This window comes from Sminthopsis crassicaudata, chromosome 4, assembly GCF_048593235.1.
Source record: "Sminthopsis crassicaudata isolate SCR6 chromosome 4, ASM4859323v1, whole genome shotgun sequence".
NCBI classification, from domain to species: domain Eukaryota; kingdom Metazoa; phylum Chordata; class Mammalia; order Dasyuromorphia; family Dasyuridae; genus Sminthopsis; species Sminthopsis crassicaudata.
In genome coordinates, this window is record NC_133620.1 from 62656340 (window position 1) to 62681900 (window position 25561).

The 25561-nt window shown below is 38.0% G+C and overlaps 1 protein-coding gene across 4 annotated transcripts in view; it reads left to right on the forward strand.

Moving 5' to 3' along the window:
- The first annotated feature begins 3272 nt into the window (after nt 1-3272).
- Nucleotides 3273-25561, forward strand: part of TNN (tenascin N) — an 86438-nt gene continuing 64149 nt past the window's right edge. For 3 of the 4 annotated variants that reach the window (XM_074308420.1, XM_074308422.1, XM_074308423.1), the window contains exons 1-4: nt 3273-3391; nt 16374-16827; nt 20624-20998; nt 21795-22058. In XM_074308420.1, the coding sequence (XP_074164521.1) occupies nt 3368-3391; nt 16374-16827; nt 20624-20998; nt 21795-22058 (1117 nt within the window). In that variant the 5' untranslated portion in view covers nt 3273-3367. Of the gene's footprint in view, nt 3392-9396; nt 9473-16373; nt 16828-20623; nt 20999-21794; nt 22059-25561 lie in introns of those variants that run through there. The other variant, XM_074308421.1, reaches the window with a different exon arrangement.

Below are 25561 nucleotides of genomic sequence, written 5' to 3' on the forward strand. Positions count from 1 at the left end.
ACACATATATTGTATCTAGAATATACTGTAATATATTTAACATATATAAGACTGCTTGCCATCTGGGGGGGGGGTTGGGGGAGGAAGGGAAAAAATCTGAATAGAAGTAAGTGCAAGGGATAATGTTGTAAAAAATTACCCATGCATATGTACTGTCAAAAAAATGTTATAATTATAAAATAAAATAAAAATTTAAAAAAAATGTATGTTTCTAAATTAATATGCAAGCTGCAGGAATTTTAGGTATAGTTTGGTAGCCCTACTTTTGTACTTTTTTGAGTTTGACATCACTGATTTAATCCCTATCTCCTGCTTTCTCAACAACACTAGAATGAGAGATTTTATTAAAATCAAAGTTAACTATATCTACAACATTTTCCCCATATGTTAGTTCTGTCAAAAAAGGAGTTGAAGTTAGGCTGGCATGAATTATACTTGATGAAACCATGCTAATTAACTCTTTTGTGATCACTATTTCCCTACTTAGATATTATGATACTTGTAAAGATTTTTTAAATCTAAGGGCAGGATGATATATTTATCCCTACTGAATTTCATCCTATTAGATTTAGTTCAATGTTCTAGTGTGTCAGGCACGTTTTGGAATCCTGACTCTTTCACCCGCTATTTGGATATCTGCCGCCCAGTTTTTTAATGATATATTCCATAATTTTTCTAGGATTCAAAATTAAGTGCACTGATCTTTAGTGTGCAGTCTTTATTCTTTTTTCTCTCTTTCTGCCCCTCAAAGTTATTAGGATTGATAAAGGGTTTCCTAAAGGAAAAAGAAACAAAGTTTCAATATGGAAAAAAAGAAGAACGAGGTTTTAAAAGGGAAGACTTGACTCTTGCCAGGATGGCAAAGAATTGAAAAGCTTAAAACAGATCTGAGGTTCTTTCTGAAGAAGAGGAAGAAGCTGCTTATTCTTCCAAAAATAGTTTACTAGAACCACAGAATATATCAACTGAAAGGTCATGTAGACATATAATGTAAGACAGAGGAAGATAAGTTGATCAGTGGATAAATGGTTTAATAGATAGGTGAAGAGATGGATGGATATAGATAGATAGACAGACAGACAGTATTTATTATTCTGGAGAGGGCAAACTCTGAAGGACAGGAGGAGAGGAGAATATATAAAGAGAATAGAGAGTTAAGTTTGACAAATACTCCTCTTTAGGGAGATAGGAAAAATATGGGAGGAGATAGCAACAATAATAACAAAAAAGGCATAAAGAAGGAAAAGAAGTAGAAAGAAACCTGCCATAGAAAGAAAAAGTGCCGTAGGAGCCAGACTAAGGGAATAAAACTGTCAGCAAATATTAACTGTAAAGAGAATCAGTTAGAAGTCTTTCCAATAATATCAAGGGTGAAATAAGGATCACCGTTATCATCACTATTATTCAGTATTATTCTAGAAATGCTAGTTGTCGCAATAAAGCAAGAAAAAGAAATAGAAGAAACTAGAATAGGAACAAGGAAACAAAACTATTTCTCTTTGTAGATGATATAATGTTATACTTAGAGAACTCATTAAAAAACTAGTTGAAATAATTATCAATTTCAACAAATTTGCAGATATAAAATAAACCCACATAAATGAACAGTATTCTATAAGTTATCCACAAGGTCCAGCAAGAATATTTAAAATATATATATATGTATATATTAATTAAATTAAACATAGTAGTTCCAACATTGCCCTACTTAGTTGTCCTTCTAAGAACTTTGTATTAAAAGGTCCACAGAGGTAAAGGAGAATTTGGATTGAGTAAAGGCAATGAGTAGAGTAAGATGGAACTCATTAGTACTCCACTTTGAAAGTATAATTTCAGGAGATTTGGGGTTAGGGAAGGAATGAGGCAAATTCAAAGGAATTAGTTGGAAAATATATGTTTATTGGTGGGCAAAAGGGCCTTCCTCGTAGTCATATCGTGTAGGCAATTGCACACTCATGAGGTTAACTCTTATTCTAAGGATAAATAACAAAAGTATTCTAGGGATGAAATTGAGAAAGGTTGGGGACACACTAGTTGACAATGTTAGGGGCTGACAATTGGGTCATGGTAAAGAGTGTCAAGTAACATTTGTTGAGGGTTAAGGAAGGAAAAAAAAGGTCCAAGAATTTTTGATGTTTGCTGACTGATCTTAAATCTCTAATTTAACACCTCCTCCTTTCTTCCCTCTGCCTACACTTAGTATCAATGGAAGGAAACTAGAAGCTAATAGTCATTTCTAAAAGCTAAAACTGAATAATAAATCCTACAAAATAGTTGTACACTACATAATTTCACTGGGCTAGAACTAATGACCATATTACACACAATTATAATTTTGAATAGTGGGAATTAGTGTACATTTGCAGATTTTTTTACTCAAGGTCCCATTCTTTGTTGAGGGCTATCTGATATCCCAAGAGCTAATGGAACAGCAAAGGGATCAGGAAATGAGATTCTATTGGTCTTCTCTTTATGACCCTACCATCTTTGTCTGGGTAGGAGTGGGACTTTTGTCACCATGGCAAGGATCACAGTGTGGTCCTGAAAGTCAGAGCACAGCTCTGAGTCCCTAGATTCCCTTGTTGCTCATTCTGAAGGGAAATCTAGGAGGGAAAGGGAAGGGTGGTCTTGAACCATGCTTCTGTGTTCTAACTTCTTCCAGGAGCAGAGATTACAGGACAGAACGGACAGAGACTTTAGAGGCCATAGAGTCTAGTGTTTCTTGATTTACAGATGAGGAAACAGTTAAAGAAGGGGTATCATTTCCCCAAATTACACAGTCATATTCAGAGACAGTATTTGAACTCAAATCAAAGTCTCTTTCTACTGTATTACACAGCTTTGGATGGCAAAGTATTTTAATGGCAAGAGGGCAGCATTCTCCATTCTGTTTGACCACAAAGAATTTTTAACATGAGAGTTCAGTCTAGGAAAGGCTCAGAGAAGCCCCCGAGACAGAAATGAGACTGTACAAATAAGCACATTCAAATCTAAAGCTCTTTCTTCCTTGCCACAAGATATTCTACTCCTTTTAATAGCCTAGTTTTGCATCTGCTTAAATGGAAACATCCTTCAGTGTTTCTAGCTGCCGTGTAAACAAAGCAGAAGGATGAAATGGGGAAAAGTGTGCATTTTTTTTCCAGTTAAAGAGTGGGAGAAGAAATTCCTTGTTAGATCTCAAATGGAATCCCTTTCTGGAAGAAAGGGCAACACCCAAGCATCCCTATTGGCTATCCTGGTCTTCACCAGAAGGGATTTAAACTCAGAGAGGGAAGAAGGGTTATCTGGGACAAAGGAGGGCTGAGGAGATCCTGAACAACCTTGAGTCCTCAAGAGTGCTTTCTCCTAAGGTGGCAAAAGGAGTGGGATGGTATGCCCAGGAACTTCTGAGGTAAGGATCTCTATCTTCAAACCCTTATCTATGAGAAATAAAAAGTGACTTAGGGGGACATTAGGTTTCAGGGACAATCTGTTAGATGGGCAGTTAAAGAAAATACTTCTACTCTGAGCCCCTTATCTGGATTTATCCCGTGATATTCACCATTTCATTTTGATCTTTCTTGCCTCAGTGTCCTTAAATTAAAAATGTAAACTTGCTGCCTATCTACCCTATGGAATTTATTAAAATTAAATGAAAGTATCAATAAACAATATATAAATATAAAGTTTTTTTTACTATCTTTAGACTTCTAGAAAGGTTGTCTTTTGGTTATTTGGCAAAACAAACAAAAAAACCCAACTCCAAATCAACCAAAAAGCCATCATGAAGATATTTTTATTTTATTCATATTTTGGCAACTCTGTCTGTCTTGGTCCCTCTGTGTCTCTGTCATTATTTATTGTGCTTTGTTAGGGATTTTCTTTATAATTTTAATTTCTTCATCATCTTATGACATTTTCCTTACAAAATACTAGCATTAGAATTTGAATTATTTTGCCTTGGACCAGAGCATGGTACCATTTTTTTACTTTTGACTATTAACTAAGAGGAAAAATATTTTTATAACTCTGCCATGGTTCCCTTGCTATAACTTCACATGTCAGAAAAGCTGAGATATACTCATGTTGAAAACCATTCATCAGCAACAGTCAGGGTTTCCTTTAATAAGTGCTGAATTTGAGTCACCAAGAATTACAATATACTGTAAGAAAAATCTCGAAGTAGTAATAATCAACCACTCTTAGAAGAATAATGATTTAGCAATGAGGACTAACGTTCTATGGATATTAGATAGTAACAGTAATAATAAGTATAAGCCCTTTTACATATTCTCATTTGATCTCACAGCTGACCTGGACAGTAGGTATTAGTATTATCCTCATTTTACAAGTTAGAAAATTAAGGAAGAGAGAGGATCACATTTCGTTAGTATCTAAGGGAGAATTTGAACTCATGTCTTCCAGAGATATCTTAAGAGACCATAGCATTACACCAAAAGGGATTCTAATTGTATGAAAACAGAAAACCCACCTGGTAAAAGCAAAGAACAGCTGCAAAGCTTGGTCCCTGTAGTAGAGTAGGAGGTGAAGTGTGTTCCCATATAGAAATAGTTTTCAGAATTTGCCATTTTCCAAACTCTGCCTCACTTGAGAGGCAGGGGGAAAGTAGAAGGAAAATCTGGTATTTTTTTTTCCTTGAGGGAATAAAAAAATCATTGGTGGTTGTAAAAAAAATTGGTTGACATTATTTTAGTATAGAGTGTTCTTTCCTTCTCATTGATGAATCATTCTACAAAAATGTTTTGAGCATTGGAGAACATATTAGTTCTTAGAGATTGAAGAAACCTTAAGGTTTATTTAGACCAAACATTACACTTTACAGGGAAGGCAACTGAAACCCATGGGGTGAAGTATCTTGTCCAAGGTTACCTATTTAGATCTAGGTCTTCTCATTGAGTATCCATTCCCTTAAGTAGCCTGGTTTGGGTTGTTGTGCAGATTCCTGTAGAAGAAAACAAATTGAAGGGCTGCTCTCAGATGCCTTGTGGTTGGAGGTTTTGCTTTCAAAAATTTTGTTTTTGGTTTAAAGTGTGGGTAGTAGACTGTTCCCGAGAAAGTGCCTGTGGACAGTGTTCCCTGCCTCTGTTGGCAACTGTTTGAGCCACAGATTGTAGAAGGTCTCATAGGGCCGGCATGAGTCCCCAGAGGTCCAGTTTCTGTATTATTCTAAAGATCCAGTTGAATAGTATTCCTTCTTAAGTGGACCCATGATTTTCTTAGTTTAGAGAATTTCTAAGAAGGAAACTCCCTCTACCAATGCAGAAAGGAAGGTAAGTTAAATGACTTTCTCAGAATCTCATTAATCAATAAGCATTAATTAAGCACTTATTATAAACAACCCAGGTTGGCCTTTGGAGCTTGCTTAGCTTGACTAACCTGGAGCCAAGGGCCAAAAAGATGGTACAAAAGAAAGCAATCCTCTTGGGCTCACCAGTTTAAAGCAGTTAATTGAGGAGGCTACCCATACCCACATGGCAGGGGACTTGGTAGGAAATGCAGGAGGTTCCATCTCAGCCAAATTAATCATGTTCAGAAGACCATCTCAGGTGATACGATCATCAATTGAGAGATGGAAGGGACCTTCAAGACCATTGAGCTCAACTTCCTCATTATACAGATAAAGAAATTGAGGCTGAGAAAGATTAAATGGCTTTTCCAGGGACACATAGTGTCTAAGGCACTTCCTGGCTAAAAGACCAACTCATTATTACTAAATTAGGCTGATTCTCTGAATGTCATGTTACTGAAACCAAAGCAAAACATTTGTTCCCTGTACAAGTCAGTAGTCTTAGCCACACAGTTCCTTGGGCTTGGACTGCACTTCTTACCTCAATGACCCATATCTCTTTTTCTTTGGTCCAGACTTGTGATTTCATCAGTGTAAGAACCCTTATCATAGAAGCTCCCTTTATTAATTTGTTTTGGCAACTCATCTATGAGTAAATATAGAGAGTTTCTTGGGGATACTGAGAGGTTGAGGGATTTGCCCATATTCACAAAATCCCATATGTAAGATTACCCAAAAAAAAGCTAAAATTCACAAACAAAAAGTAAAAGTCTAAACATTATAGACCAACCTTATTTATTATTGTGGAGTTTCCCTTTCCTCTACCTCCTCCTTTCTTCCCAATTCAACCTAATTTGGTATATAGACAGATATGTCTTAAATAGATAGATTTAGTTCATTTCTATAACTATATTTACATTTATATTACATATAGATATATTAGATGTATATAACTCTTATTAAAAAAAAAACCTAGCTCAGTATGAGGCTGGTCATAGATCCTTACTTATTTAATGACCAGCTTTGGTAATAAAAAATTGGCTAAGCTGGTTAAATACTGTCAGGTTGGGATCCTAGCTATATCTGACAAATGTGTGTTACCTGTCTTCAAGGAGATCGAATGAAAATGAATCTGTGTAAATTTACTGAGAATTTTAGAGAACTTACCCTTTCAAGGGTAGAGATACCTTTTGGTATCATCTTCATATATGAAAAATGGCATATTCTGTTCAAAAGAACTCAAATTATCTTCTAGGACATTACATTCTACAATTATCACTAGTAAAATTTTCCCCTAGGGCAAATGATGGGAGATGGGAATACCCCCTAAGAGTCTTGGTATGGTGGAAAGGAAGGAAATATTTATTAAGTGTCTACTTAGTGCTAAGCAAGTTACAAATATTATCTTATTTGATCTTCATAACCCTGGGAAGTGGGTACTATTATTAATCTCCATTTTATGGTGGTGGAAACTGAGGTAAGCAGAGGTTAATGACCTTTCCAGGGTCATATAGCTAATGAGTGTCTGGGGCCAGATTGAACTCAGGAACTACATAAAGTTCCTGACTGCAGACCTAGAACTTTATGTGATATACCACTTCATTGCCTGTAGAGAAGAATGTATACATCAAGACAACATAATATCTCACCTCCTAAAAGTGGGGCTACCCAGAGAAGGAGTGGTGAAGAGAGCAAGGATACCGGTGGAAAAAAATTAATTTAGGGTGGGGAGCTCTACTGCTGTTGGGGAAAGACATAGAGGGGGGTAGGGGAAGGGAGAAAGTGCTCTCAGGAAGGTTCAATCAGTGCCCTCTAAATTTTCTGTCCTGATCAAAGGCCATACTACCTGCCTTAGTTATAGATCTACTCACTTCTGTCCATGTACAAAAGGACAGAAATTCCTACTCAGCAAAGCTTGAGCTCCAAATAACATAGAGGCTAGATGTGTATCAGGAAGACATGGATTGCTGCTTGTAGATTTTGGAAATAATGAATGGAGGGTATTGAGGAAGATAGATGAGGTATAAATAGAAATGATCTAGTAGAAACAGCACTAGATTTAAAGTCAGAGAGCGTGGGAGTGCTATTTATCACCTATGTGACTGGCAGGAATTATTATTAAATAGCACATTTTTTGGGGGGAATTTCTGACCTTTCCAAAATTTCACCCCACCTAGATTATTTTACTCAGGTAGAGTTGGTATCTCACGGGACTAGAAAACCTTACAAAGAATTAAAATAAGGGGAATTCCAGCCCTTTGTGTTCCACAAAACCAAGTTTGGTCAGGGGAGCAGACCCTTTGTCTAAATTGCAGAAGACTGGAGGTGATTTGAATGTGACATGATTAAAGCCACATCCCACAGCCCCTCATTAGAATAGGTTCACCTCTCATTATAATATTCATTCTCTCTCATTACTTGTTAATCAGTCAGTCATTACCCTCAGAACACTCATTCTTCTAAGGACATATAAGCATTGAGCAAGTTCCACGAGGGGTCTTTGGTATCTAAAAGTGTCACTGACATATTTTATTAATTACATACTAGCATGATTAATAGAAGGATTAGTTACCCAGAAATAATTTCTCTCAAACTTTTAATACCACACAATGACCTTAGAGGAATCACTTGATTTTCCTAGGTCTCAGTTTCCTTATCTATAAAATGGGGGTAGGATAAACTAGGGGATAGCTAAGGTCCCTTTATGAACTAAATTCTATATTCCTTTTTGAAACCAAGTCTGGTTTCAGATTCCAGTTCTGCCTCTTATTAACTATGTGCCCTTGGGCCTCATTCAGTTTCCTTAAACTTCAATCTGTAAAAAATGGGGATAATACTGCCTATCTCAAGGCTCATTGTGCTTTGTGCATTTGTAAAAAATGACTGGTAAATTGAGATGTAAAAACCAACTATTAATTAATAATACTAACATTATTATTGTAATGACAATTTCTCATTCCTTCCACCATTTTTCTCTCTTTCATCATAGTTGAAACTCCTATGGGGAAGTGATTTAAACTCAAGAAAAGAGCAAACATAATGTTCCTAATTTGTACTTGGGACAAAATCTAATTTGGTTCAATTATAATTTGCTTGAGGAATAATGATTATACTTTATTATTATTTCTTACTTTTAGCCCTTCAAAATTTTTTCATAAACACTCTCTCATTTGATTCTGACTATAAATGGACAAGGTAGATATGGAAGGGCAGCTGTTATCACCTCAGGTTAAAGTTTTTTGAAGACAGTCCATTGTGGGGGAATTGTGGAAGTGATGGATTAGGAGTTATCCTAACTCTCTAAAGTCACTTACCTCCCTGGATCTCAATTTCCTTATCTACAGATAAGGAACTTTTTGGCCTTGAGACAAGAGATAGGACAGTTGTTATCATTTGGGAGTGGGGGATAGGGACACAAACTAAAAACACTGTCTTGAATGGAGAGAGAAGTTCACCCATTTGGATCATCTAGCAGCTTCTAACCTACTCCAATCCAATCTAATAAGCATTTATAAAGACTTTTGTTCTATTAAGCCCAGCCTCAAGGACAGGTCCTTGTCAGGAAGCCACAGGATTCCATGTCAGCCAGTGGGTTCTTGCTTTTTCCCAGAGGATTTAGGGTGCCATGTTTGTTCATGGTAGTAGTGGCTGTCGACAGAGTCTCAGCCCAGGTATCTGGCTTATAATATATGGAGGTGCTGGTTGGGTTAGAGCAAACAAGCCTGGTTCTTGGGATACTCCCTGGGAAAGATCTCCCTGGCAACGAGCAAGGGATCAACCCTACTTTATTAGGAAATGACTTGTAGAGGAGCAGATGGCATGGGAAATGGGATGGGAGAGGGAAGCCGACTTCAGAGTGGAATTGAGAACACTTGGGTAGCTTGGACCCAAGAAGAGGTCAAGGGGTAAGATTTCCGGTTCTGATTTTGATAGAGTTCTAATGGAATGATGGCCTAAGCCTTATCTGTACCCCCCTTAGTCTTGACTCATTAACATAAACTATGTCAAGTTACCCAATGCCTTCTTAGGGTTGTATAGTTGGAGTAAAGTTTCTGCTTTTACTGTAAATATCTGGTGTTTATCTGCAGCTTGCAGACCAAGAGCCATTTATCAGGTCTACCTAACTTCTCTCAATTTAGTACATACTTCTGGATGTGGTCTTAATTAGTTTAGAAGACACGTTTGGTAAGTGACTTCTTTATTTCCTCTCTCATACTCTTAGTATTAATTGTTATTTTATTCTGGCTACTTAAATCTCACTTACTCTATTAACTGGTAGAATGGTTGTGGGAACAATAACAAGGTAATAGTTTCAATCCAAAGGACAAAAGCCGTCTCTCCACTCTAGGAGCTTACATTCTACTCTTCTGGGAGGATAGAAGTATGCCATATATATGATAATTTGAGAGCCCTGATAACTGAAGAGATCAGGAAAGCTTTCTGACAGAAGGGGGTTCGTGAGCTTATCTGTGAAGGAAAGTAGGGAGTCTAGGAAGTCGGGTGCATTAAATGACCACTGCATGTGCAAAGACCCAAGGGGAGAAACAAAATACCAAATTCAGAGATCAGTGAGCAGGCCAATTCACCTGGAAGATGGAGTGCAGGAAACTAATCTGAAAAGGTAGAGTAGAACCAGATTGTGAAATGAAAAGCAGAGAAATTTTATTTTACAATAGAGGTAAAATGGAGCCAGAGAAGGTTTTTGAATAGAGCAACAACATGGCCAGATTTGTGCATCCAGAAGATCACTTCAGGCAGTGGAATGGAAGCCAGATGGTAGAAGAGAAAGACTAAAATCTAGAGGAGACTGTTGTCATTGGCTAGTTAAATGTAGATAAAGTCCTAGATGAGTGTTCCTCACAAGAGTGAAGAAGTGGGGAGACATTTTGTAGAGGCAGAATGAATAAGACTTGACAAGAATTGTATATTGGGAAGAGGGGAGAAGGAAAAAGGGAGGATGATCACAAAGTTGGTTCTAATAATAAGAACTAGCATACTGCCTATTGTATGCCAGGGGCTGAAATAAGTACTTTATAAATATTATTTCATTTGATCCTGAACACAGCTCTGGAAGGGAGAGTGCTATTATTATCCCTATTTTACAGATAAAGAAGCAGACACAAACAGAAATGTTAAGCAACTGTACAAGATCACATAGCTAGTAAAGTATATGAAGTAGAATATGAATTTGGGACTTCCTGACTCCAAACTCAGAGCTCTCTCCACTGCACAATATAAATGGAAGTTCAGATTCAGAGGGGAAATCATGATTTCCCTTTTAAATATTTTTAGTTTGGGATACCGATGTTAGTGAAGCAGGACTGGAGATTGGGAGAGAAATTAGGGCTGCAATTTGTAGATCTGATAATCATTTAAAGATATAACGGATTCCATAGGAACTGATGAAATCACTGAGAAAAAGAGCATGAGAACAAAGAGAAAAGGCTCCAGGAGAGCCTCAGGACTGCGCTTTAGTTAGCATTGGGACATGGATGAAGATCTAGCAAAGGGAGTGGGGGAAGAGGCAGGAAGGAAAAACCAGAGAGATCACTGTCATGAAATCTTAGGTATTAGTGTATCTGGGAGGTGATCATCAGTGTTAAAAATCTATCCTGAAATCTTGAGAAGAGTGAGGATCGATAAGTGGTTATTGGAAAATTTCTTTTTGCTTTTCAGATTTTAATTGGGGGAGGGGGTGAGAGGAGGAGGATTAACAAGAGTGATATCTCCCTTGCCCCCAAAAGAGGGCCACAGAGACATATTTTAAAACGCACAAAAGAGAACAGAAATTTATTCAGAAGGAAGCACAAAGAGGATATTTTGACCAAGAGGATATTTTGAAAGTAATATCAAATTTATTCTTATTAACTAACTTCTAGTTAGGTAGTACATGGCCCCATGAGAATGGAATAGATCTCTTCCCTATAATCTCCATTTCTGTTCCTAGACAGGGATAATTCCAAATCTTTCCATCGAGATGTGAAGTGTGGGTAACCCAGAAGGACCAGTGGTTACCTGCTGACCCAATCCAAACCAAGAGAGTTCATGTATCATACATTCATATATTCACTTAGGCCTCTTTCCCATTGTATGTATTATGTGTGTGAGTGGAAAAGGGGGATGGCTGGCTGGGTGGATGAATGCCTGGGATAAAGTCTCATTTGCCCTTTCTTGGTTATAGCTCACATTTATATGTTGCTTTAACATTTGCAAAATGCTTTACCTATATTATCTCATTTGAACCAATATCCCTATGGAGAAGGTGTTATTATAAACCTTATTTTACAGATGAGGAAACTGAGGCTGAATGAGACTCAGAGTTTTATTTATCTGCAAAATGATGGGGCTAGACCAAAAGACGCTGAGGTCCCCTTCATATATAAATCCTTCAATCCCCACTTGAGAGATGAGGAAATGTGGAGAGATAAAGTTGAATTTCAGGGGTACACAACTTCTTGGCTATTAGCTAAACATATCACCCCATACTGCCTTTTCCTCTAAGCATCCTCTGAATATCACTTATTCCTCTGAGCATCCTCTAAGTATCACTTTTTTTTTCTTTAAGTACTTCATAAATACAACAATCCTCATAGAACTTTGCAAAGTATTTCTGGATAACAAGAATTATTATCCCCACAGTGGGAGGTAGAGACTGAAGGTCATAGAGAAAAGATTTGCTTAAGGTCATACAAATAAATATCAGAGCCAGGATTTGGTGCCAAGTTTCCTGACTCTGAAGCTAGGGGCCTTTTCCCTCCATTAATTGCCCTTTTTTCCCCTTAACATTATATTGCCTCTCAAGCACTGGAGAATTTCTGGTTCCTAGCAGGAAAAAGTTGTTGTTGACAGACAGTTGTAGAATTCCATTGATTGATCAGAGAGTCATAATCTCAATTGTCATGATAATTCAAGCTCCCTCTCCTCCCTAAACTGATCTTTTGCCTGTTGAAATTAAAGAGGAAGTTGGGTCTGAATTATCCAGGAAAAATTGGTCTCTGTTTTGGACTCTGGCTGGCCTCCAAGTTCAGGGGATCTCTCAGAAAAACTCATCTTATTTTAGCTTATTTTATTCACTTGACTTTGATCATGGAATTTTCACAATTGCTATGGAAACATTTATAAAAATAAATACAGCATTGGGTGATGGATATGACACTAAAGTAAAGTCAATACATGCTGAGCGGTTTACCCATCAAAATGCAGGTCAGCACCTTGTTGCTTTGCACCAAAGGCCATTGCAAAGTCACCTAAATTAGATCAATGGGACCAAAGTGCAGAGAAAGAATTTAAATGAGCTCAGAGGGAGAGTAAATAGCTCTTCTGTACTGAGGTCTTATCCACTAGGTCTATTTCCCACAGGGAACAGCTTGACCCAGAGTCTTATAATGATGTAGGAGCAGAGTCAAACTTCCATCCCAAAGCATGACAGACATATTTTCATGGCATTACGACACTAGACTCTCAGTTGGCTCAACCATTGGGTTAAATGTTTAAGTCTTTCTTGACAGACTGGTCAGAAATTCTGACTCTTGATCTTTATGGTGGTAATTCTGGGGAGCTCTTGATCGCCACATCTCTTTTACCTGTGAAAGAATAACACCTTGTTTGTTAAGACTTGTTTAGATTCCTCAGGAGACTGTCAAAAGTCAAAGTCTTGACATTGGTCCATTTGTCTCCCTAAAATGTTAGGATCTTTACTGGTTATTATGAACATGTCTCTCTCTGCAGCTGTCAGACATTTTCTTGAAAGTTAAAACATCAATATCAATTTTCCCATCCCATCGGAGGAAATTTTTTTCCGTTTTTGTTGAGTTTAAAAACACATCTGTGTGGGAGTGAGCAGTATTTTAAACCTGAATTTCTACCATTGTTTGAAACCAGTCTTTGAGCAATTTTCCTATTATTCCTGTGGGTTAGGATAGAAGGCTAAATTAGAATGTTACTCCTATTTCACAGATAAAGAGACTGAGACATGGATTGGGGAAATAACTGTCTTAGAATATATGTCATAGTGTATAGTCGGTAGGAAGAGAGATGGAGATGATGTATAATACATTAGTGTCTGCTCAAATGCTTAGACCATTAGGAATATCTTCCAAAAAATGACTCTTTTGGAAATCACAGATAGTACGAATTCTTCTAAGACCAGAAACTGCCCTCATTTATATCAATTTGTGGTAAATGGTAATGTTGGGGTAAGGGAAGAGGGGAGAGGGAGAAAACCCTGTCATTAAATATAAATATCCCTAGCAGTGGCTACAAATTAGTTTCAGCCCTTTGTTCAGGGCAGACAGTATTATTCATCCCTATCTTAGTGTGCCAATTTCTTTTCAGAGAATTTGAATTGAAAGTAAGTCATCTAGCCATTGGTTTGGAAGAATCATCTATGACTCGCCCTTTCCCTAGTCAGAACTTTATCTAACCTAGGAGTTCTTAATCTTTTTTTTTGATAGTCTGGTAAATCTTATGGATCCCTTTTAAGAATAATATTTTTGAGTGTGTAAGATAAAATAAATAGGATTATAAAGGAAGCCAATTGTAGTGAAATATAATCATCAATTTTTTTTAGACAACTGGCGTAAGAAGTTTGAAACTAGATTTGATCTCAGACTCCATTCTAGATAGATTCATAGGTAGATATTCTATCTATTGCAATACCTAACTGCCCCCTATCAAAATGGTTTTTTTTTTTAATTCACAAACCCCAGGTTAAGAACCCTGCCCTAAACCAAACCATATAGGTAATAGTTTCTCCAGTTTAATCCAATAGGTGAACAATTTAATACTCTCTAGTAAAATCCAGGGAAAGGAAGTCTATAACTTCTCATGTTAACAAGCCCACTTCTTTGATAGGAAAAATTTTAATTGATCTGTAGTTTGTCTCACAACAAGGCTGGAATTAGCAATGCCACAGAAGGGAAGCAATAGGATTTACTGATTGACTAACATGGCATTTCTGTAGATTATCACATTTGAACTTCATAGAAACACTGGCGGTGTTTTTTTAATTTTTATTTTATGAATGAGAATACTGAGACTTAGATTGGCCTATGCTCATACAGCTAGTAAGTGTCAAAGATAGGATCTGAAACCATATTTTCCAGCAGTCTAACCATTATACTATGCTTCCTTGAAAATTCCAATAAAGTACCCACAAAATGCCTCAAATCCATTTTTTTCAAAAGAAAATCCTATTCCTTTTAAATTGAACATTCACCATATTTAACAAACCTCTTAGTGGATTCTTTCCATATATGTACACTAACTCAGACTGAGTCTGTCTGCGGGGAGTAGACAGAGCAAGAAATGATCTCATTTAGTTCATGATCAGGGGGACTGAATTCATAGATCTTCTCCCAAGAAAATGGGGATCATCTTGTGTTTTGAGTCTTATTATATCCCCTCAATTCTGTCCTGAGCAGAATTAGAAAAATTATGGATGAAAAAGAACTACTAGTTATCATCTTCTCTGTTGCCTAGAAACCTGGCAGGGAAGTTTTACAATACATTTCTGTGGGATTTCCATTACTTTTCCTGGGAAACGATTTCTCATTTTAATAGTCTTCAACATTAGGAAAATCTTCTTCATCCATTAGTGGTACTTCTTTGAACCACTAATTTCTATTTCCCACTCCATATGTCCAGATGTCTCACCAACAGACATCTGTCTATGCTGAGAAATTTGATTATGTCACTCTCTTCTCTACATGTTAAGACAAGGAAAATCTCTCTCCTTCAGTGTGTTGGGTGGAAAATTCAGACTTTTTTTTTCCGTCTTATATATTTGACAGATGTACTAGGTTGAAAAGGTCCCCTTATCCTCCCAATTTCTTTCGAGCAATTAGCCTATCCGGGAAAATCTGAGAATGCTGTGTGGGATCTTTGGGACTGTAATAAGCAAGGACATCATGTTAAGGCTGAAGATGACAAGTAACATTGGGGGCTAATGGTAGGGAGGTTCTAGGGGGTTCTCATCTTCCAGCCTCCAAAAACAAACAATGTAAGAGAAGGTTTTGAGCAACCCTGCTGTGGTTTATGGCAAGAGCCTGTGGGCTATTTTACATTGATTCAAAACTTATTTAGAAAGCCATCTGCACTCGATTTGTGTCTCCAAAGATTAGTGAGATGAAAAGGACAAGGAGAGAGGAGTTAACTTTTACAACTTTGTTTTTGACCAAAAAGGGCATTTTTGACAGTGGCATGCAATAGGTACTTACTTGTTGGTAATGAACAAATGATTTGGATAAATTGGAAATATCAAGAAAGGGGACTAGAGAGGAAGGGAAATGTTGATGACTCTTCCTCTAGCAAACAAAATAAATATCCTCACATCTAATAAATAAATTTAGTCAAGTAAAATAAATAAAAATGATACCCCTCTCCCCAACTCCAGAGATCTTTTCCCTAAACCAATCCTCATTCATGGATTCCAAGGATTTCTAAGGAGATGTAAGCACATGTTGGTCCACTACATCTTTATAGCTTCTCAGAACACGATGTTGAGCCCAGATATCAACTTCTCTGCTTCCACTGCTACCATGGGACCCAGCCCTGGGAAAATGATGACATAAACTTTATTCCATATTACTAGTTCATTCATCACCTCTTTGTCAGGGAGTAGGATGAATGAATGTGGAATAAATCGTATCATTTTCTGATATGGTCACAGTGCACATTTATGTTACTATATTCATATACCATAATTTTCTACTGTTTCCCAATTGCATGTAATAGAATATTATTGTGCTGTAAGTAATAATGAATGGGATGGATTCAAAGAAGCCTGGGAAAATTTACATGAACTGATACAGAGTAAAATAGGAAAATGATTTATACAATAATAATTCAAGGAAAATAACTTTGAAGAACTTAAGAACCCTGATCCATTTAATGATTATTCACTATTCCAGAAGTCCAATGACTAGTTGTGAGTCCTGGATTGGCCACTTACTGGCTGTGTGACTGTGAGCAAAACTCTGATCCTCAATTTCTTCATCTGTAAAGTATGTGATAGGACTGACACCAGGGTCTCTAACTGCTGCTCTGTGGTCCTTTGACTCTTTTTTATTTCCCCCTCTGGATACAGATCTCCAGGAAGAATCAGCTCTCATCAGTTCCAAGGAAGCCCACGATGGGTTTTTGTCGTATATTTTATTGCCCTTTGGGGCTCCTGCTCTGGTCCATACTACAGACAGCATCAGCACCAGCAACTCCTGACCCTCCTATCTGCAATAATCAAGAGAAGCAAGTTATGTTTAGCCACACGTACAAGATTGATGTACCAAAGTCCTCCCTGATCCAAGTGGAGGCTGATCCTGAACCACTCAGAGATGATGGAGGAGGGCTTCTTCTCCCTGGGGAGACCAGTGAAGAACAGAACATCATCTTCCGGCACAATATCCGCCTTCAGACCCCAAAGGGAGACTGTGAATTGTCAGGCAGACTCCAGGACCTGTTGGCTCGGGTGAAGAAGCTGGAGGAAGAGATGGCGGAGATGAAGGAGAAATGTGGCACTCAACAGTGCTGCCAGGGAGTACCAGGTGAATCCATGTCTTATCTTGTGAGGGATGGTTCCAGTGTGAGCCATGAGCCCTGATACCTATGGCCCTTCTAGTCCTTGCTCTTTGGTCCTCATGGGTGCTGGGATCCTGTGTATAGATAGACAAGAGCTCCATGGATTATTCAGAAACACAGGATGACAGCTCCTGGGAATATAATCTGGGGGAGGGGCAGGTTCTAGAACTCTGGATTTGCCTGAAATCTCTATTAAGAATTTCAGTCAAGAATTATCCAGCTACACATGTAGTTCATGACCTCCCTATCAGAAGGTCTCATTAGAGTCCTCTGGATTCATGGCAAATCGTTGTATTGATCAGAACTCTTAAGTCTTTCTAAGTGGTTCCATTTTAGGACATGGCCAATGTGGGAATTTGTTTTGCTTAACAATATTACAAGGGTTTTCTTGGAGCAAAGGGAACATGGGAAGGAGAGAAAATAAATGTTTGCTAATTGAAAAAAAATCCAATTTATTAACTTAAAAAAAAAAGAATTCTCCAATTGGTCATATAGTCAGTTATGTGAAAGAGAATAAAGGGCCAGATTTGGAGTTAGGAATATTAATACTAGTCTCTGATACTTACTAGACCCTGGAAGAGTCCTTAACCTCAGTTTCTCATTTATAAAATAGGAATATTAACAGCATTTATTTCACAGTGTTGTTGTGAGAATCAAATAAGATACAAAATATAAAGCCCTTTACAAACCTTAAAATGCTGCAAAAATGTTAGCTATTATTGTTCCCTACAAATTCAGTCTTAGCCCCAAGGAAGATGTTAAAAGCTTGAGTTACAAACAATAATAGAGTTCTATTTTTAATTAAAAACAAATAAAAAAAGAACAGGCCCCAAATGTTGACTCAGATATCATATGCTATTTTGCATATTATTTTACTTAAAATGTAAATGCTATTTATTTCATTCAGATAAAGCTTGCTCAGAAATCTCTTAGTGCTGGAAGGGATCATATTAAATCTAAACCTATTTTCCTCAGCTTCCTCATCTGTAAAATGAACTGGAGAAGGAAATGGAAAAACACTCTGTATCTTTACCAAGAAAATCCCAAATGGGGTCACAGAGATTTGGGAATGAATGAAATAACTCCACAATAGTAACAACAACAAAGCTCTTCTTATTTTAAAAATGGAAATCTAGAAAGTTAAAGCAGCTTACGTGGCCAACATTCAAATGAAAAGTTTTCTGACTTGTCCAGTACTCTTTCCATTGGGCCCCACTGCCCTGCAGCCTACAACAGACCTTGCTGCTTTCTCTTTCAAGTTTGTCCAGTAGTTAGTTAATCTTTTCTCCTGGGGCTGCCTCATCCTCAGCTTTATTTACAAAGCTACCCACCTACCTAGAGTTAAGACAGAGGCTTGGACAGAAGCAACTTAATGGAAAGAAAAAGTTAGTGTGAGGAAATGGTTTGAATAAAATGTAGCACTTCAGATGCCACAATATTTCTGAAAAGGAAAGGTAAACCCCAGAACTTTTCCTAGCAAATTAAGGTGAGTGGGAGTGGAGGGCTCTATTTTTGGTGGATTAGGCAATACTCAGACTATTTCTGAAGCTAAGCTTCCTTCCTCCTCTCATCCATTCCCTATTTTACCCCATCACCACTTCAGCAAAGATCTGCCCCCTAGTTTCCTAATTGTCCCTTAAATAGAATCCTACAGTATAGTTACCTAACTAGAAATCAGACCCAGCGAACAGAAATTTCTTGGAAACTGAGACAGGAAGCCTATTTTAGTTCCAAACCCTAGGTTTTAATGAGAGATGCCATGTCTAGATCATTTGGTCCCACAGTTGACTGGCCATCTATCACTGTGCTCCATGCTCTTGTGATATATTGTTTTCTACATTGGGGTCCAATTAGATTCCCTTCTGAATGAAAGTCAATAAAACTCACTTTCATTATTTAAGAAGTAGGCTGAGAGGTACAATAGCATCTCTAATATAATGAACACAGAGTCATTATTTATACAGTACAAATATTCCAAAAGAAAGGGAAGATGGGCATAGTTCACTTTGGAAGTTTATTATAGGAAGAAAGAGAGGTAATACAGGAAGCAGAAAAGCGTTCGATACAACAGGAGTCTGCAATATGGAGGCAAAGATAAGGGCATAACTAGTTATAAATCTAAGACCTTATTTCCATTACTAATCTGCCCATCATTTATGTCTCGACCATAGGCACGGTGAAAACTAACATCTGTGGGGGGAAAAAAATCCCAGTACCTGGTTAATTCCTCCAAAAGATATGTTTATCCTTGGAAAATTATGGGATTTAGAGTAGGAAGTTCATTTAATAGTCCATGCTCCTCATTTTTACCCATCAGAAAACCAAGCTTCAGAAAAGGGAAGAAACTTTCCTCTCATTCCAGAGGTAGTCAGTCCCCAAGCTGGGTTTGGAATTCAGATCTTCTGTTTTCTGAGCCAAGGCTCTTTCTACTATATTTCACAACCACCTGGTTATGTTTTGTATCATCTTCTAAATGGTCTGAACCACTGTCCTTGAATTTTATTTGGCCTTAATTCAGAGAACCAGATCCTAGCTTCAGTCTTATGTAATGAGGAAATGCTTCATTCCTTCGTTCATGAACTAGGAGATCTGAAATCTAGTTAAGTCATCAGTTTTGAGGGAAATAGTCCCTGTCTCTTTCTGAAATTAAGAACTTCTTTGTTTTATTCAGAAATATAATATCCTAAAGCAGTTAGAGTCCTTTTTGTAACAAGTAGAAATATGAGAAAATCCTAGATTAGGAGTAATGGATCCTAATCTTGTCACTATCATTGCTGTTTGACCAAGGACTTCACTTGACCCTAATGATACTCAGTTCTTTCAGCATTGTGGTAATGCACAGAACTCTTTGAAAACTTTAAATTAGGGCCTTGAAAATATAAGATAGGAAGAACAGCCCTGTTTTTTCTGGTACAGAGATCTCCCTGATGAGGAAGCTCCCTTTCTCTCAGTACAACTCAGCTTCTCCTCTTGAACATATCACTTTAGAGAATTGATTAAAGCATTGATAAGTTAAATCACTTGCTCAGGGTCATAGAGCCAGTATATGTCAGAGGAAGAATTCAAGCTCAGATATTCATCATTCTAAGGTCAGCTCTGTAGTATTGTATTACCTCTCATGAATGTGAGGTATTATTATTTTTATTATTATGGATTTACCATAAGAGGCAACCATTGTGTAATAGATAGAGAACTGACCTTGGAGTCACAGTTCTCTGTTACTATAAATTGCAGGATAGGTGCCAGTCAATATTGACAAAGTATGTTCCCTTGTTTTGTTTGCACTTCATGCAAACAAAAATCATAAATGTAGTTTTCTGTTCTCACATCTCCCCCCCTAAAAAAAAAAAAAAAAAAGAATCACAGAAAAGGGAAGCATCAGGAGAATTGTTATAAACATTACTTGGAATGATAAGAAAAGGGGAAATAAAATGGTTTGTCTAATCTTTTGTTGGAGAATTGAAGAACTGGGTTGGATGATGGTTTTGTGGGGGAGTCTGAAACAGGTTGTTTCAGGCCCTGATTCACCATCCTTCATTAACTCCTGTTTAGTTGAGTCTACAAAGCACTTTTGAATCAATGTTGATCGATAGATGAGTTGACATGAAATAGAATGTTATTTTTCTAAGATTTCTAGGGAAGAAGATTCTCAGATCTCCCTTGGTGTTTCCAAATCATCATTATTGGTTTTTCCTTTTTCCTCTATCTACCCTATTCCGTCCTCCTTCTCTATTCTTTGGGACATGAAATACCTGCTCTCAGGTCTCAGCAACCTCTGCAGTGGACACGGCATTTTCACCCAGGACACATGTGGATGCAGGTGTGACGAAGGCTGGGGAGGGCCTGACTGCTCCCTGCCAAGCTGTCCTGGGGGATGCAGTGACCACGGGCGCTGTGTGGATGGCCGATGCATTTGTGATGAGCCGTACCTTGGTGAGGACTGTGGGTATCTGCCCTGCCCCGAGAACTGCAGTGGGAATGGGATCTGTGTGAGGGGCGTTTGCCATTGCCATGAAGATTTCACATTGGAGGACTGCAGTGAGAAGAGATGCCCCAATGACTGCAGCGGCCATGGCTTTTGTGACACAGGAGAGTGCTACTGTGAGGAGGGCTTCACTGGCCTTGACTGTTCCCAGGGTGAGAAGCAGATACTACCCAGGCTACTCCTGTTCTAACTTTTCTTCCCTCTCTCCCTCCCTTCTGCTTCCTTCTTTCTTTCCTTCTTCCACTTTACCTCCTTTCCTCCTTCTGTTTTTCTTTCTTCCCTCCCTTTCTCCTTCTCTCCCTCCCTCTTTCCTTCCTTCCTCCCTTCCCTCCCTCCCTTCACTCCCCTCCCTCCCTTCTTTCCCCTCCCTCCTTTCACTCCCCTCCCTCCCTTCCCTCTCCTCCCTCCCTTTCCTCCTTCCATCCCTCTCCTCCCTCCCTCCCTCTTTCTTTCCTCCTCTCCCTCCCTCCCTTCCCTCCCTTCCTCCATCCTCCCTTCCTTCCCTCCCTTCCATCCCTCTCCTTCCTCCCTCCTTCCTTTCCTCCCTCCCTCCCTTCTTTCCCTCCCTCCCTCCTCCCTTCCCTCCTTCTCTCCCTCTATCCCTCCCTCCTTCCTTCCTTCCTTCCTTCCTTCCTTCCTTCCTTCCTTCCTTCCTTCCTTCCTTCCTTCCTTCCTTCCTTCCTTCCTTCCTTCCTTCCTTCCTTCTCTACTTTGTCAATGTTCTTAAAATGTTGTGTCCAAAACTGTATGTATTAGTCTAGTATGGTCTGACTGGTAAAGTACCCTGACTATTATGTCCCTTGTTTTCTGGCATTCTGTCACTTGTCTTTCTCATTTACCTTCCTGGGTTCTCTCCTAGCCCCTAGGAAAGAACTAAGGACTTGGGAGCTGCTTAATAAATCCCTATTGATGGATTCCTCTCTCTCTCCCCACTCTTTTTGTTTCTAGTTCCTCCTCCCCAGAATCTGCAGCTACTCAAGAGCACGGAAGACTCTCTGCTGGTGAACTGGGATCCAGAAGTGGATATAGACCATTACCTGCTCAGTTACTATCCCTTAGGACTGGAAACTTCAATGAAGCAGACTAAAGTTCCCAAAGATCAGCTAAGTTATGAGATTTTTGGCCTGCAGCCCAGTACCAAGTATATTGTCACGTTACGCAATGTGAAAAAGGGGACTTCCAGTGACCCACAGCATCTGCTAGCCTCTACAGGTAAAGGACATAAGGATGTCCATGATGGCCATGAGAAGAATCTCACTCCACTCTTCTCACAAGCCAAGTAAAAATCATCCAAACTCTATTTTTGTATCTGTTGGCAGCCAACAATTTAACAGTTAGATAGAAAGATAGACATTTCTTAAGCATTCATGATATGTTAAGTAGTCATCAATTACCCCTAGATCAATATAGACTTTATTATCTAATTTCTACATTTAGACAGCTGAGTATCCTGACCTGTACCTAAATTTCATGGTAGTTTCTTACCCTGGGATCCATTATAATTGTTTTAAAGGGTATTTTGATGAGTGTATTTCAAGATAATTGGTATCTTATTTTATATATTTAGAAATATCATTCTGAGGAGGGTTCATAGACTTTATCATAATGCCAGTGGTCCAAAACAACAAAAAGGTTCTCCCTGAAAGCAACTTGGGAGGTTTTTAGATTGGGTAAATCTTGGAAGCCTGTAGTATCTTAATATTGGCAGGGCGAGGGAGGTGTGATTTATTCCCTACAAATTACCACATCCAATGAAAAATCTTGGAGTACCTTGAGATTTCCAAGGTATCCTGGAGTACCAAAGCCCAGACTCTATGCCCTCAACTTCTTGAGTGACCGTGGTCTTCTTGGGTCCATTTTAGAGTAGTTTGGTACTGTAGAGCCCAAGTAGCTCCTGAGTTACACCCAGATTTAAGGTCAAGATTAGCTACCCCTAATGCATGACTTAAGTGCTGCCTAATTTGACTTATTTCAAAGATTATAAAGACTCAAAATAGGCACTGACCACAGGAAGTCCTTTTTGGCTTTGGTAGACAGTCTTCATGAGTTGTTGAGATGGAAAAATTCATCATCTGGTCACTAGCTTTCTCCAAACTTAAGTAGGCTGGCCCTCAGATCCCAGGCACAGTCCCTTGCTAGGCTGGTGTCCAATGCCTGTCCAGTTTGGTAAGACTGGCCAGAACTTATACTTTGCTGACAGAGCTCTACAGGGTCATTGTCATGTTGCCATGACCCAGTGAGGCATCTTAGCTGGAATTTTGGTGCTTTTTAATCTTACTTTGGGAGGGGAAGAAAAATAATCTTTAAGTCACTTGGCAATCTCTGGAGTGGAATTTGTTCTTCCCTGTTACTATAAACACTTCACTAGGGAGTGAATTAGAGATTCAAGTGACTCCTCTTCCAAGGTGATGATTGATAAGCATTTATTAAGCACCTACTGTGTGACAAACACTGTAATAGTTTCTAATAATACAAAAGTCCCTGCTCTTAAGGAGTTTACATTCTACTGGGAAGACACACACCCACACATATATATGTATGTGTGTATACATGCATGTTAATATATACATGTACATACACATATTATGTATTATATGTATATGAAATATAAAAAAATCAACAAGAAAGAATACTAGTGGTTCAAAAAATCAGAAAAGACTTTGCATTGAGCTGAGTCCTTAAGAAAACTAGGGATTTCAAGGAGCAAAGGAGAGAAAGGACTGCTCTCCTGGGGTGGGGCATAGACAAGAACAAAGAAGGTAGGTTATCGTTTGAAAGGTATAATAACAAGTCCTGCTGAGACTCTAGAATACTGAAGGGGGGTACTTTCTCATAAATTAGGCTTAAAGAGGCCAGTTAGAGCCAAGTTCTAAAGGGCTTTAGGATGAACAAGAGTCCATTCTATAATGCAGAGAACCTACATTCAGATCCCCCCTTGTGTGACCTTAGCAAGTCACCCTACCCCAGTTTCTTCATCTGTAAGTGGGGGGAGGTCCCTTAAACTTTGTCACTTTGGTAGTTATGTGGAGAATGGACTGGAGTGGGGAGAGACTTGAAAAAGGAAGCTCATATTGGAAGCTAATTCAATATTATTCATAACAATAATAATAGATCACATTTACACAGCATGTAAAGCTCTTGACATGCATTATCTCATATAATTCTTTTTAACAATCTTGTGAGGTAGGTATTATTACTATACCCATTTTACAGATGAGGAAATTGAGGGTGAAAAGTCAATAGCTGTAAGATAATCAAGTGTTCATTTAAGAATGATTAAAGAGCATCTTAAAATTGTCTAGTTGAAATCTTTGGTTTTAGGCAGAGCAGCTGGCACTTGGACCATTTTAGACTAATGAATGGCACTGTATTTCTGAAAGGTCTTAAAAGGAAGAAAGATTAAGTAATCTCTCTTGTTCCAAAAACTCGTAAAATTCCCTAACCATGAAGTTTGTCTTTATGTCTCTCCTGATTCAAGTTAAACATATTTTCTCTGGTTTTGTCCTCAGGGAGAAATTGGCTTGGGAGTCACTTTCACTAAAATATTTTTTGAATGTGATTATTAAGTTTTTGTTATTCTGTTTGAAAAATTTCAAATTTATACTTTTTTCATAACCTTTTTCATTAATCTTCCCTGGAACCAGCTCAAGTTTTTCTCCTTAAATCCAGTCTCTAAGCAAGAAAATATTTAAAATTATTTGTATCTTTTGTTTTTATATCACCCTAGTTTCTAAATATATTCTTCCCTCTACCATCCCATATAATAAGCAACAACAAAAAAGAGAAGAAAAAACAGTTTAGCCAAAGTCATCGATTCTGACAGTATATACTACATTATAAACCCACTTTCTTACCTCTGCAAAGAAGGAAAAGGGTTAAATTTTGTCTTCATCTTTTCTTATCTCTACATTTCTCTACATTCTCATCTCTAGATTCTACATTTCTTATCTCTTTCTTTTTTCTCCTTCACTCCCACTTCTGATCAGTTGCCAAGTCTTGCATATCTGGCATCCATCTCCTTCTCTCCATTCTCTTAGTCACCAAACATGTTCAAGCCTTCACTATGTCTAGCCTGGGCTGTTGTTAATAGCCTTATAATTGTTCTTTGGCCTCTAGGCTGTCTTTCTTTCAATCCAGTCTCCACATAGCTGTCAAAGTGATATTCCCAAAGCACAATTTTATATAACTCTTTCTCTCTATATAGAGAGTGTTATATATATAAAAAAACCTATATATACTATTTGCAGTACATTGTATATATATATATATATATATATCATATTCTCTCATGTTCAAGACATTTTTGCCTCTAGAATAAAATAAAAACTCTTCTGTTTGATTTTTGAAGCCCTTCATAATGTACTCAGGCAGTATGCTTTTGAGCATCCAGAAGACCTGGGTTCAAGTCCCATCTTTGACTCATTTATATGACCATGATCAGGGAAAATACTAATTTATATTTGCAGAGGGAGTTTCCTCATTGAGAGTTAGCTACAGCAGCAGTTCTCAAGCTTTTTGGACTTAGGACTCCTTTGTATATTAAAAACGATTGGGGATTGCCTACACCTCGCCCCCAAGAAGTTTTTGTTTATGTGAATTATATCTATCAATTAGATCTGATTAAATCAACATCTAATTTGAAATTAAGACATCTTTGTTATCATGAAAATGGCTTTAATCTCAGCCATACTATTTGCTGTTCTTCATATAGGATT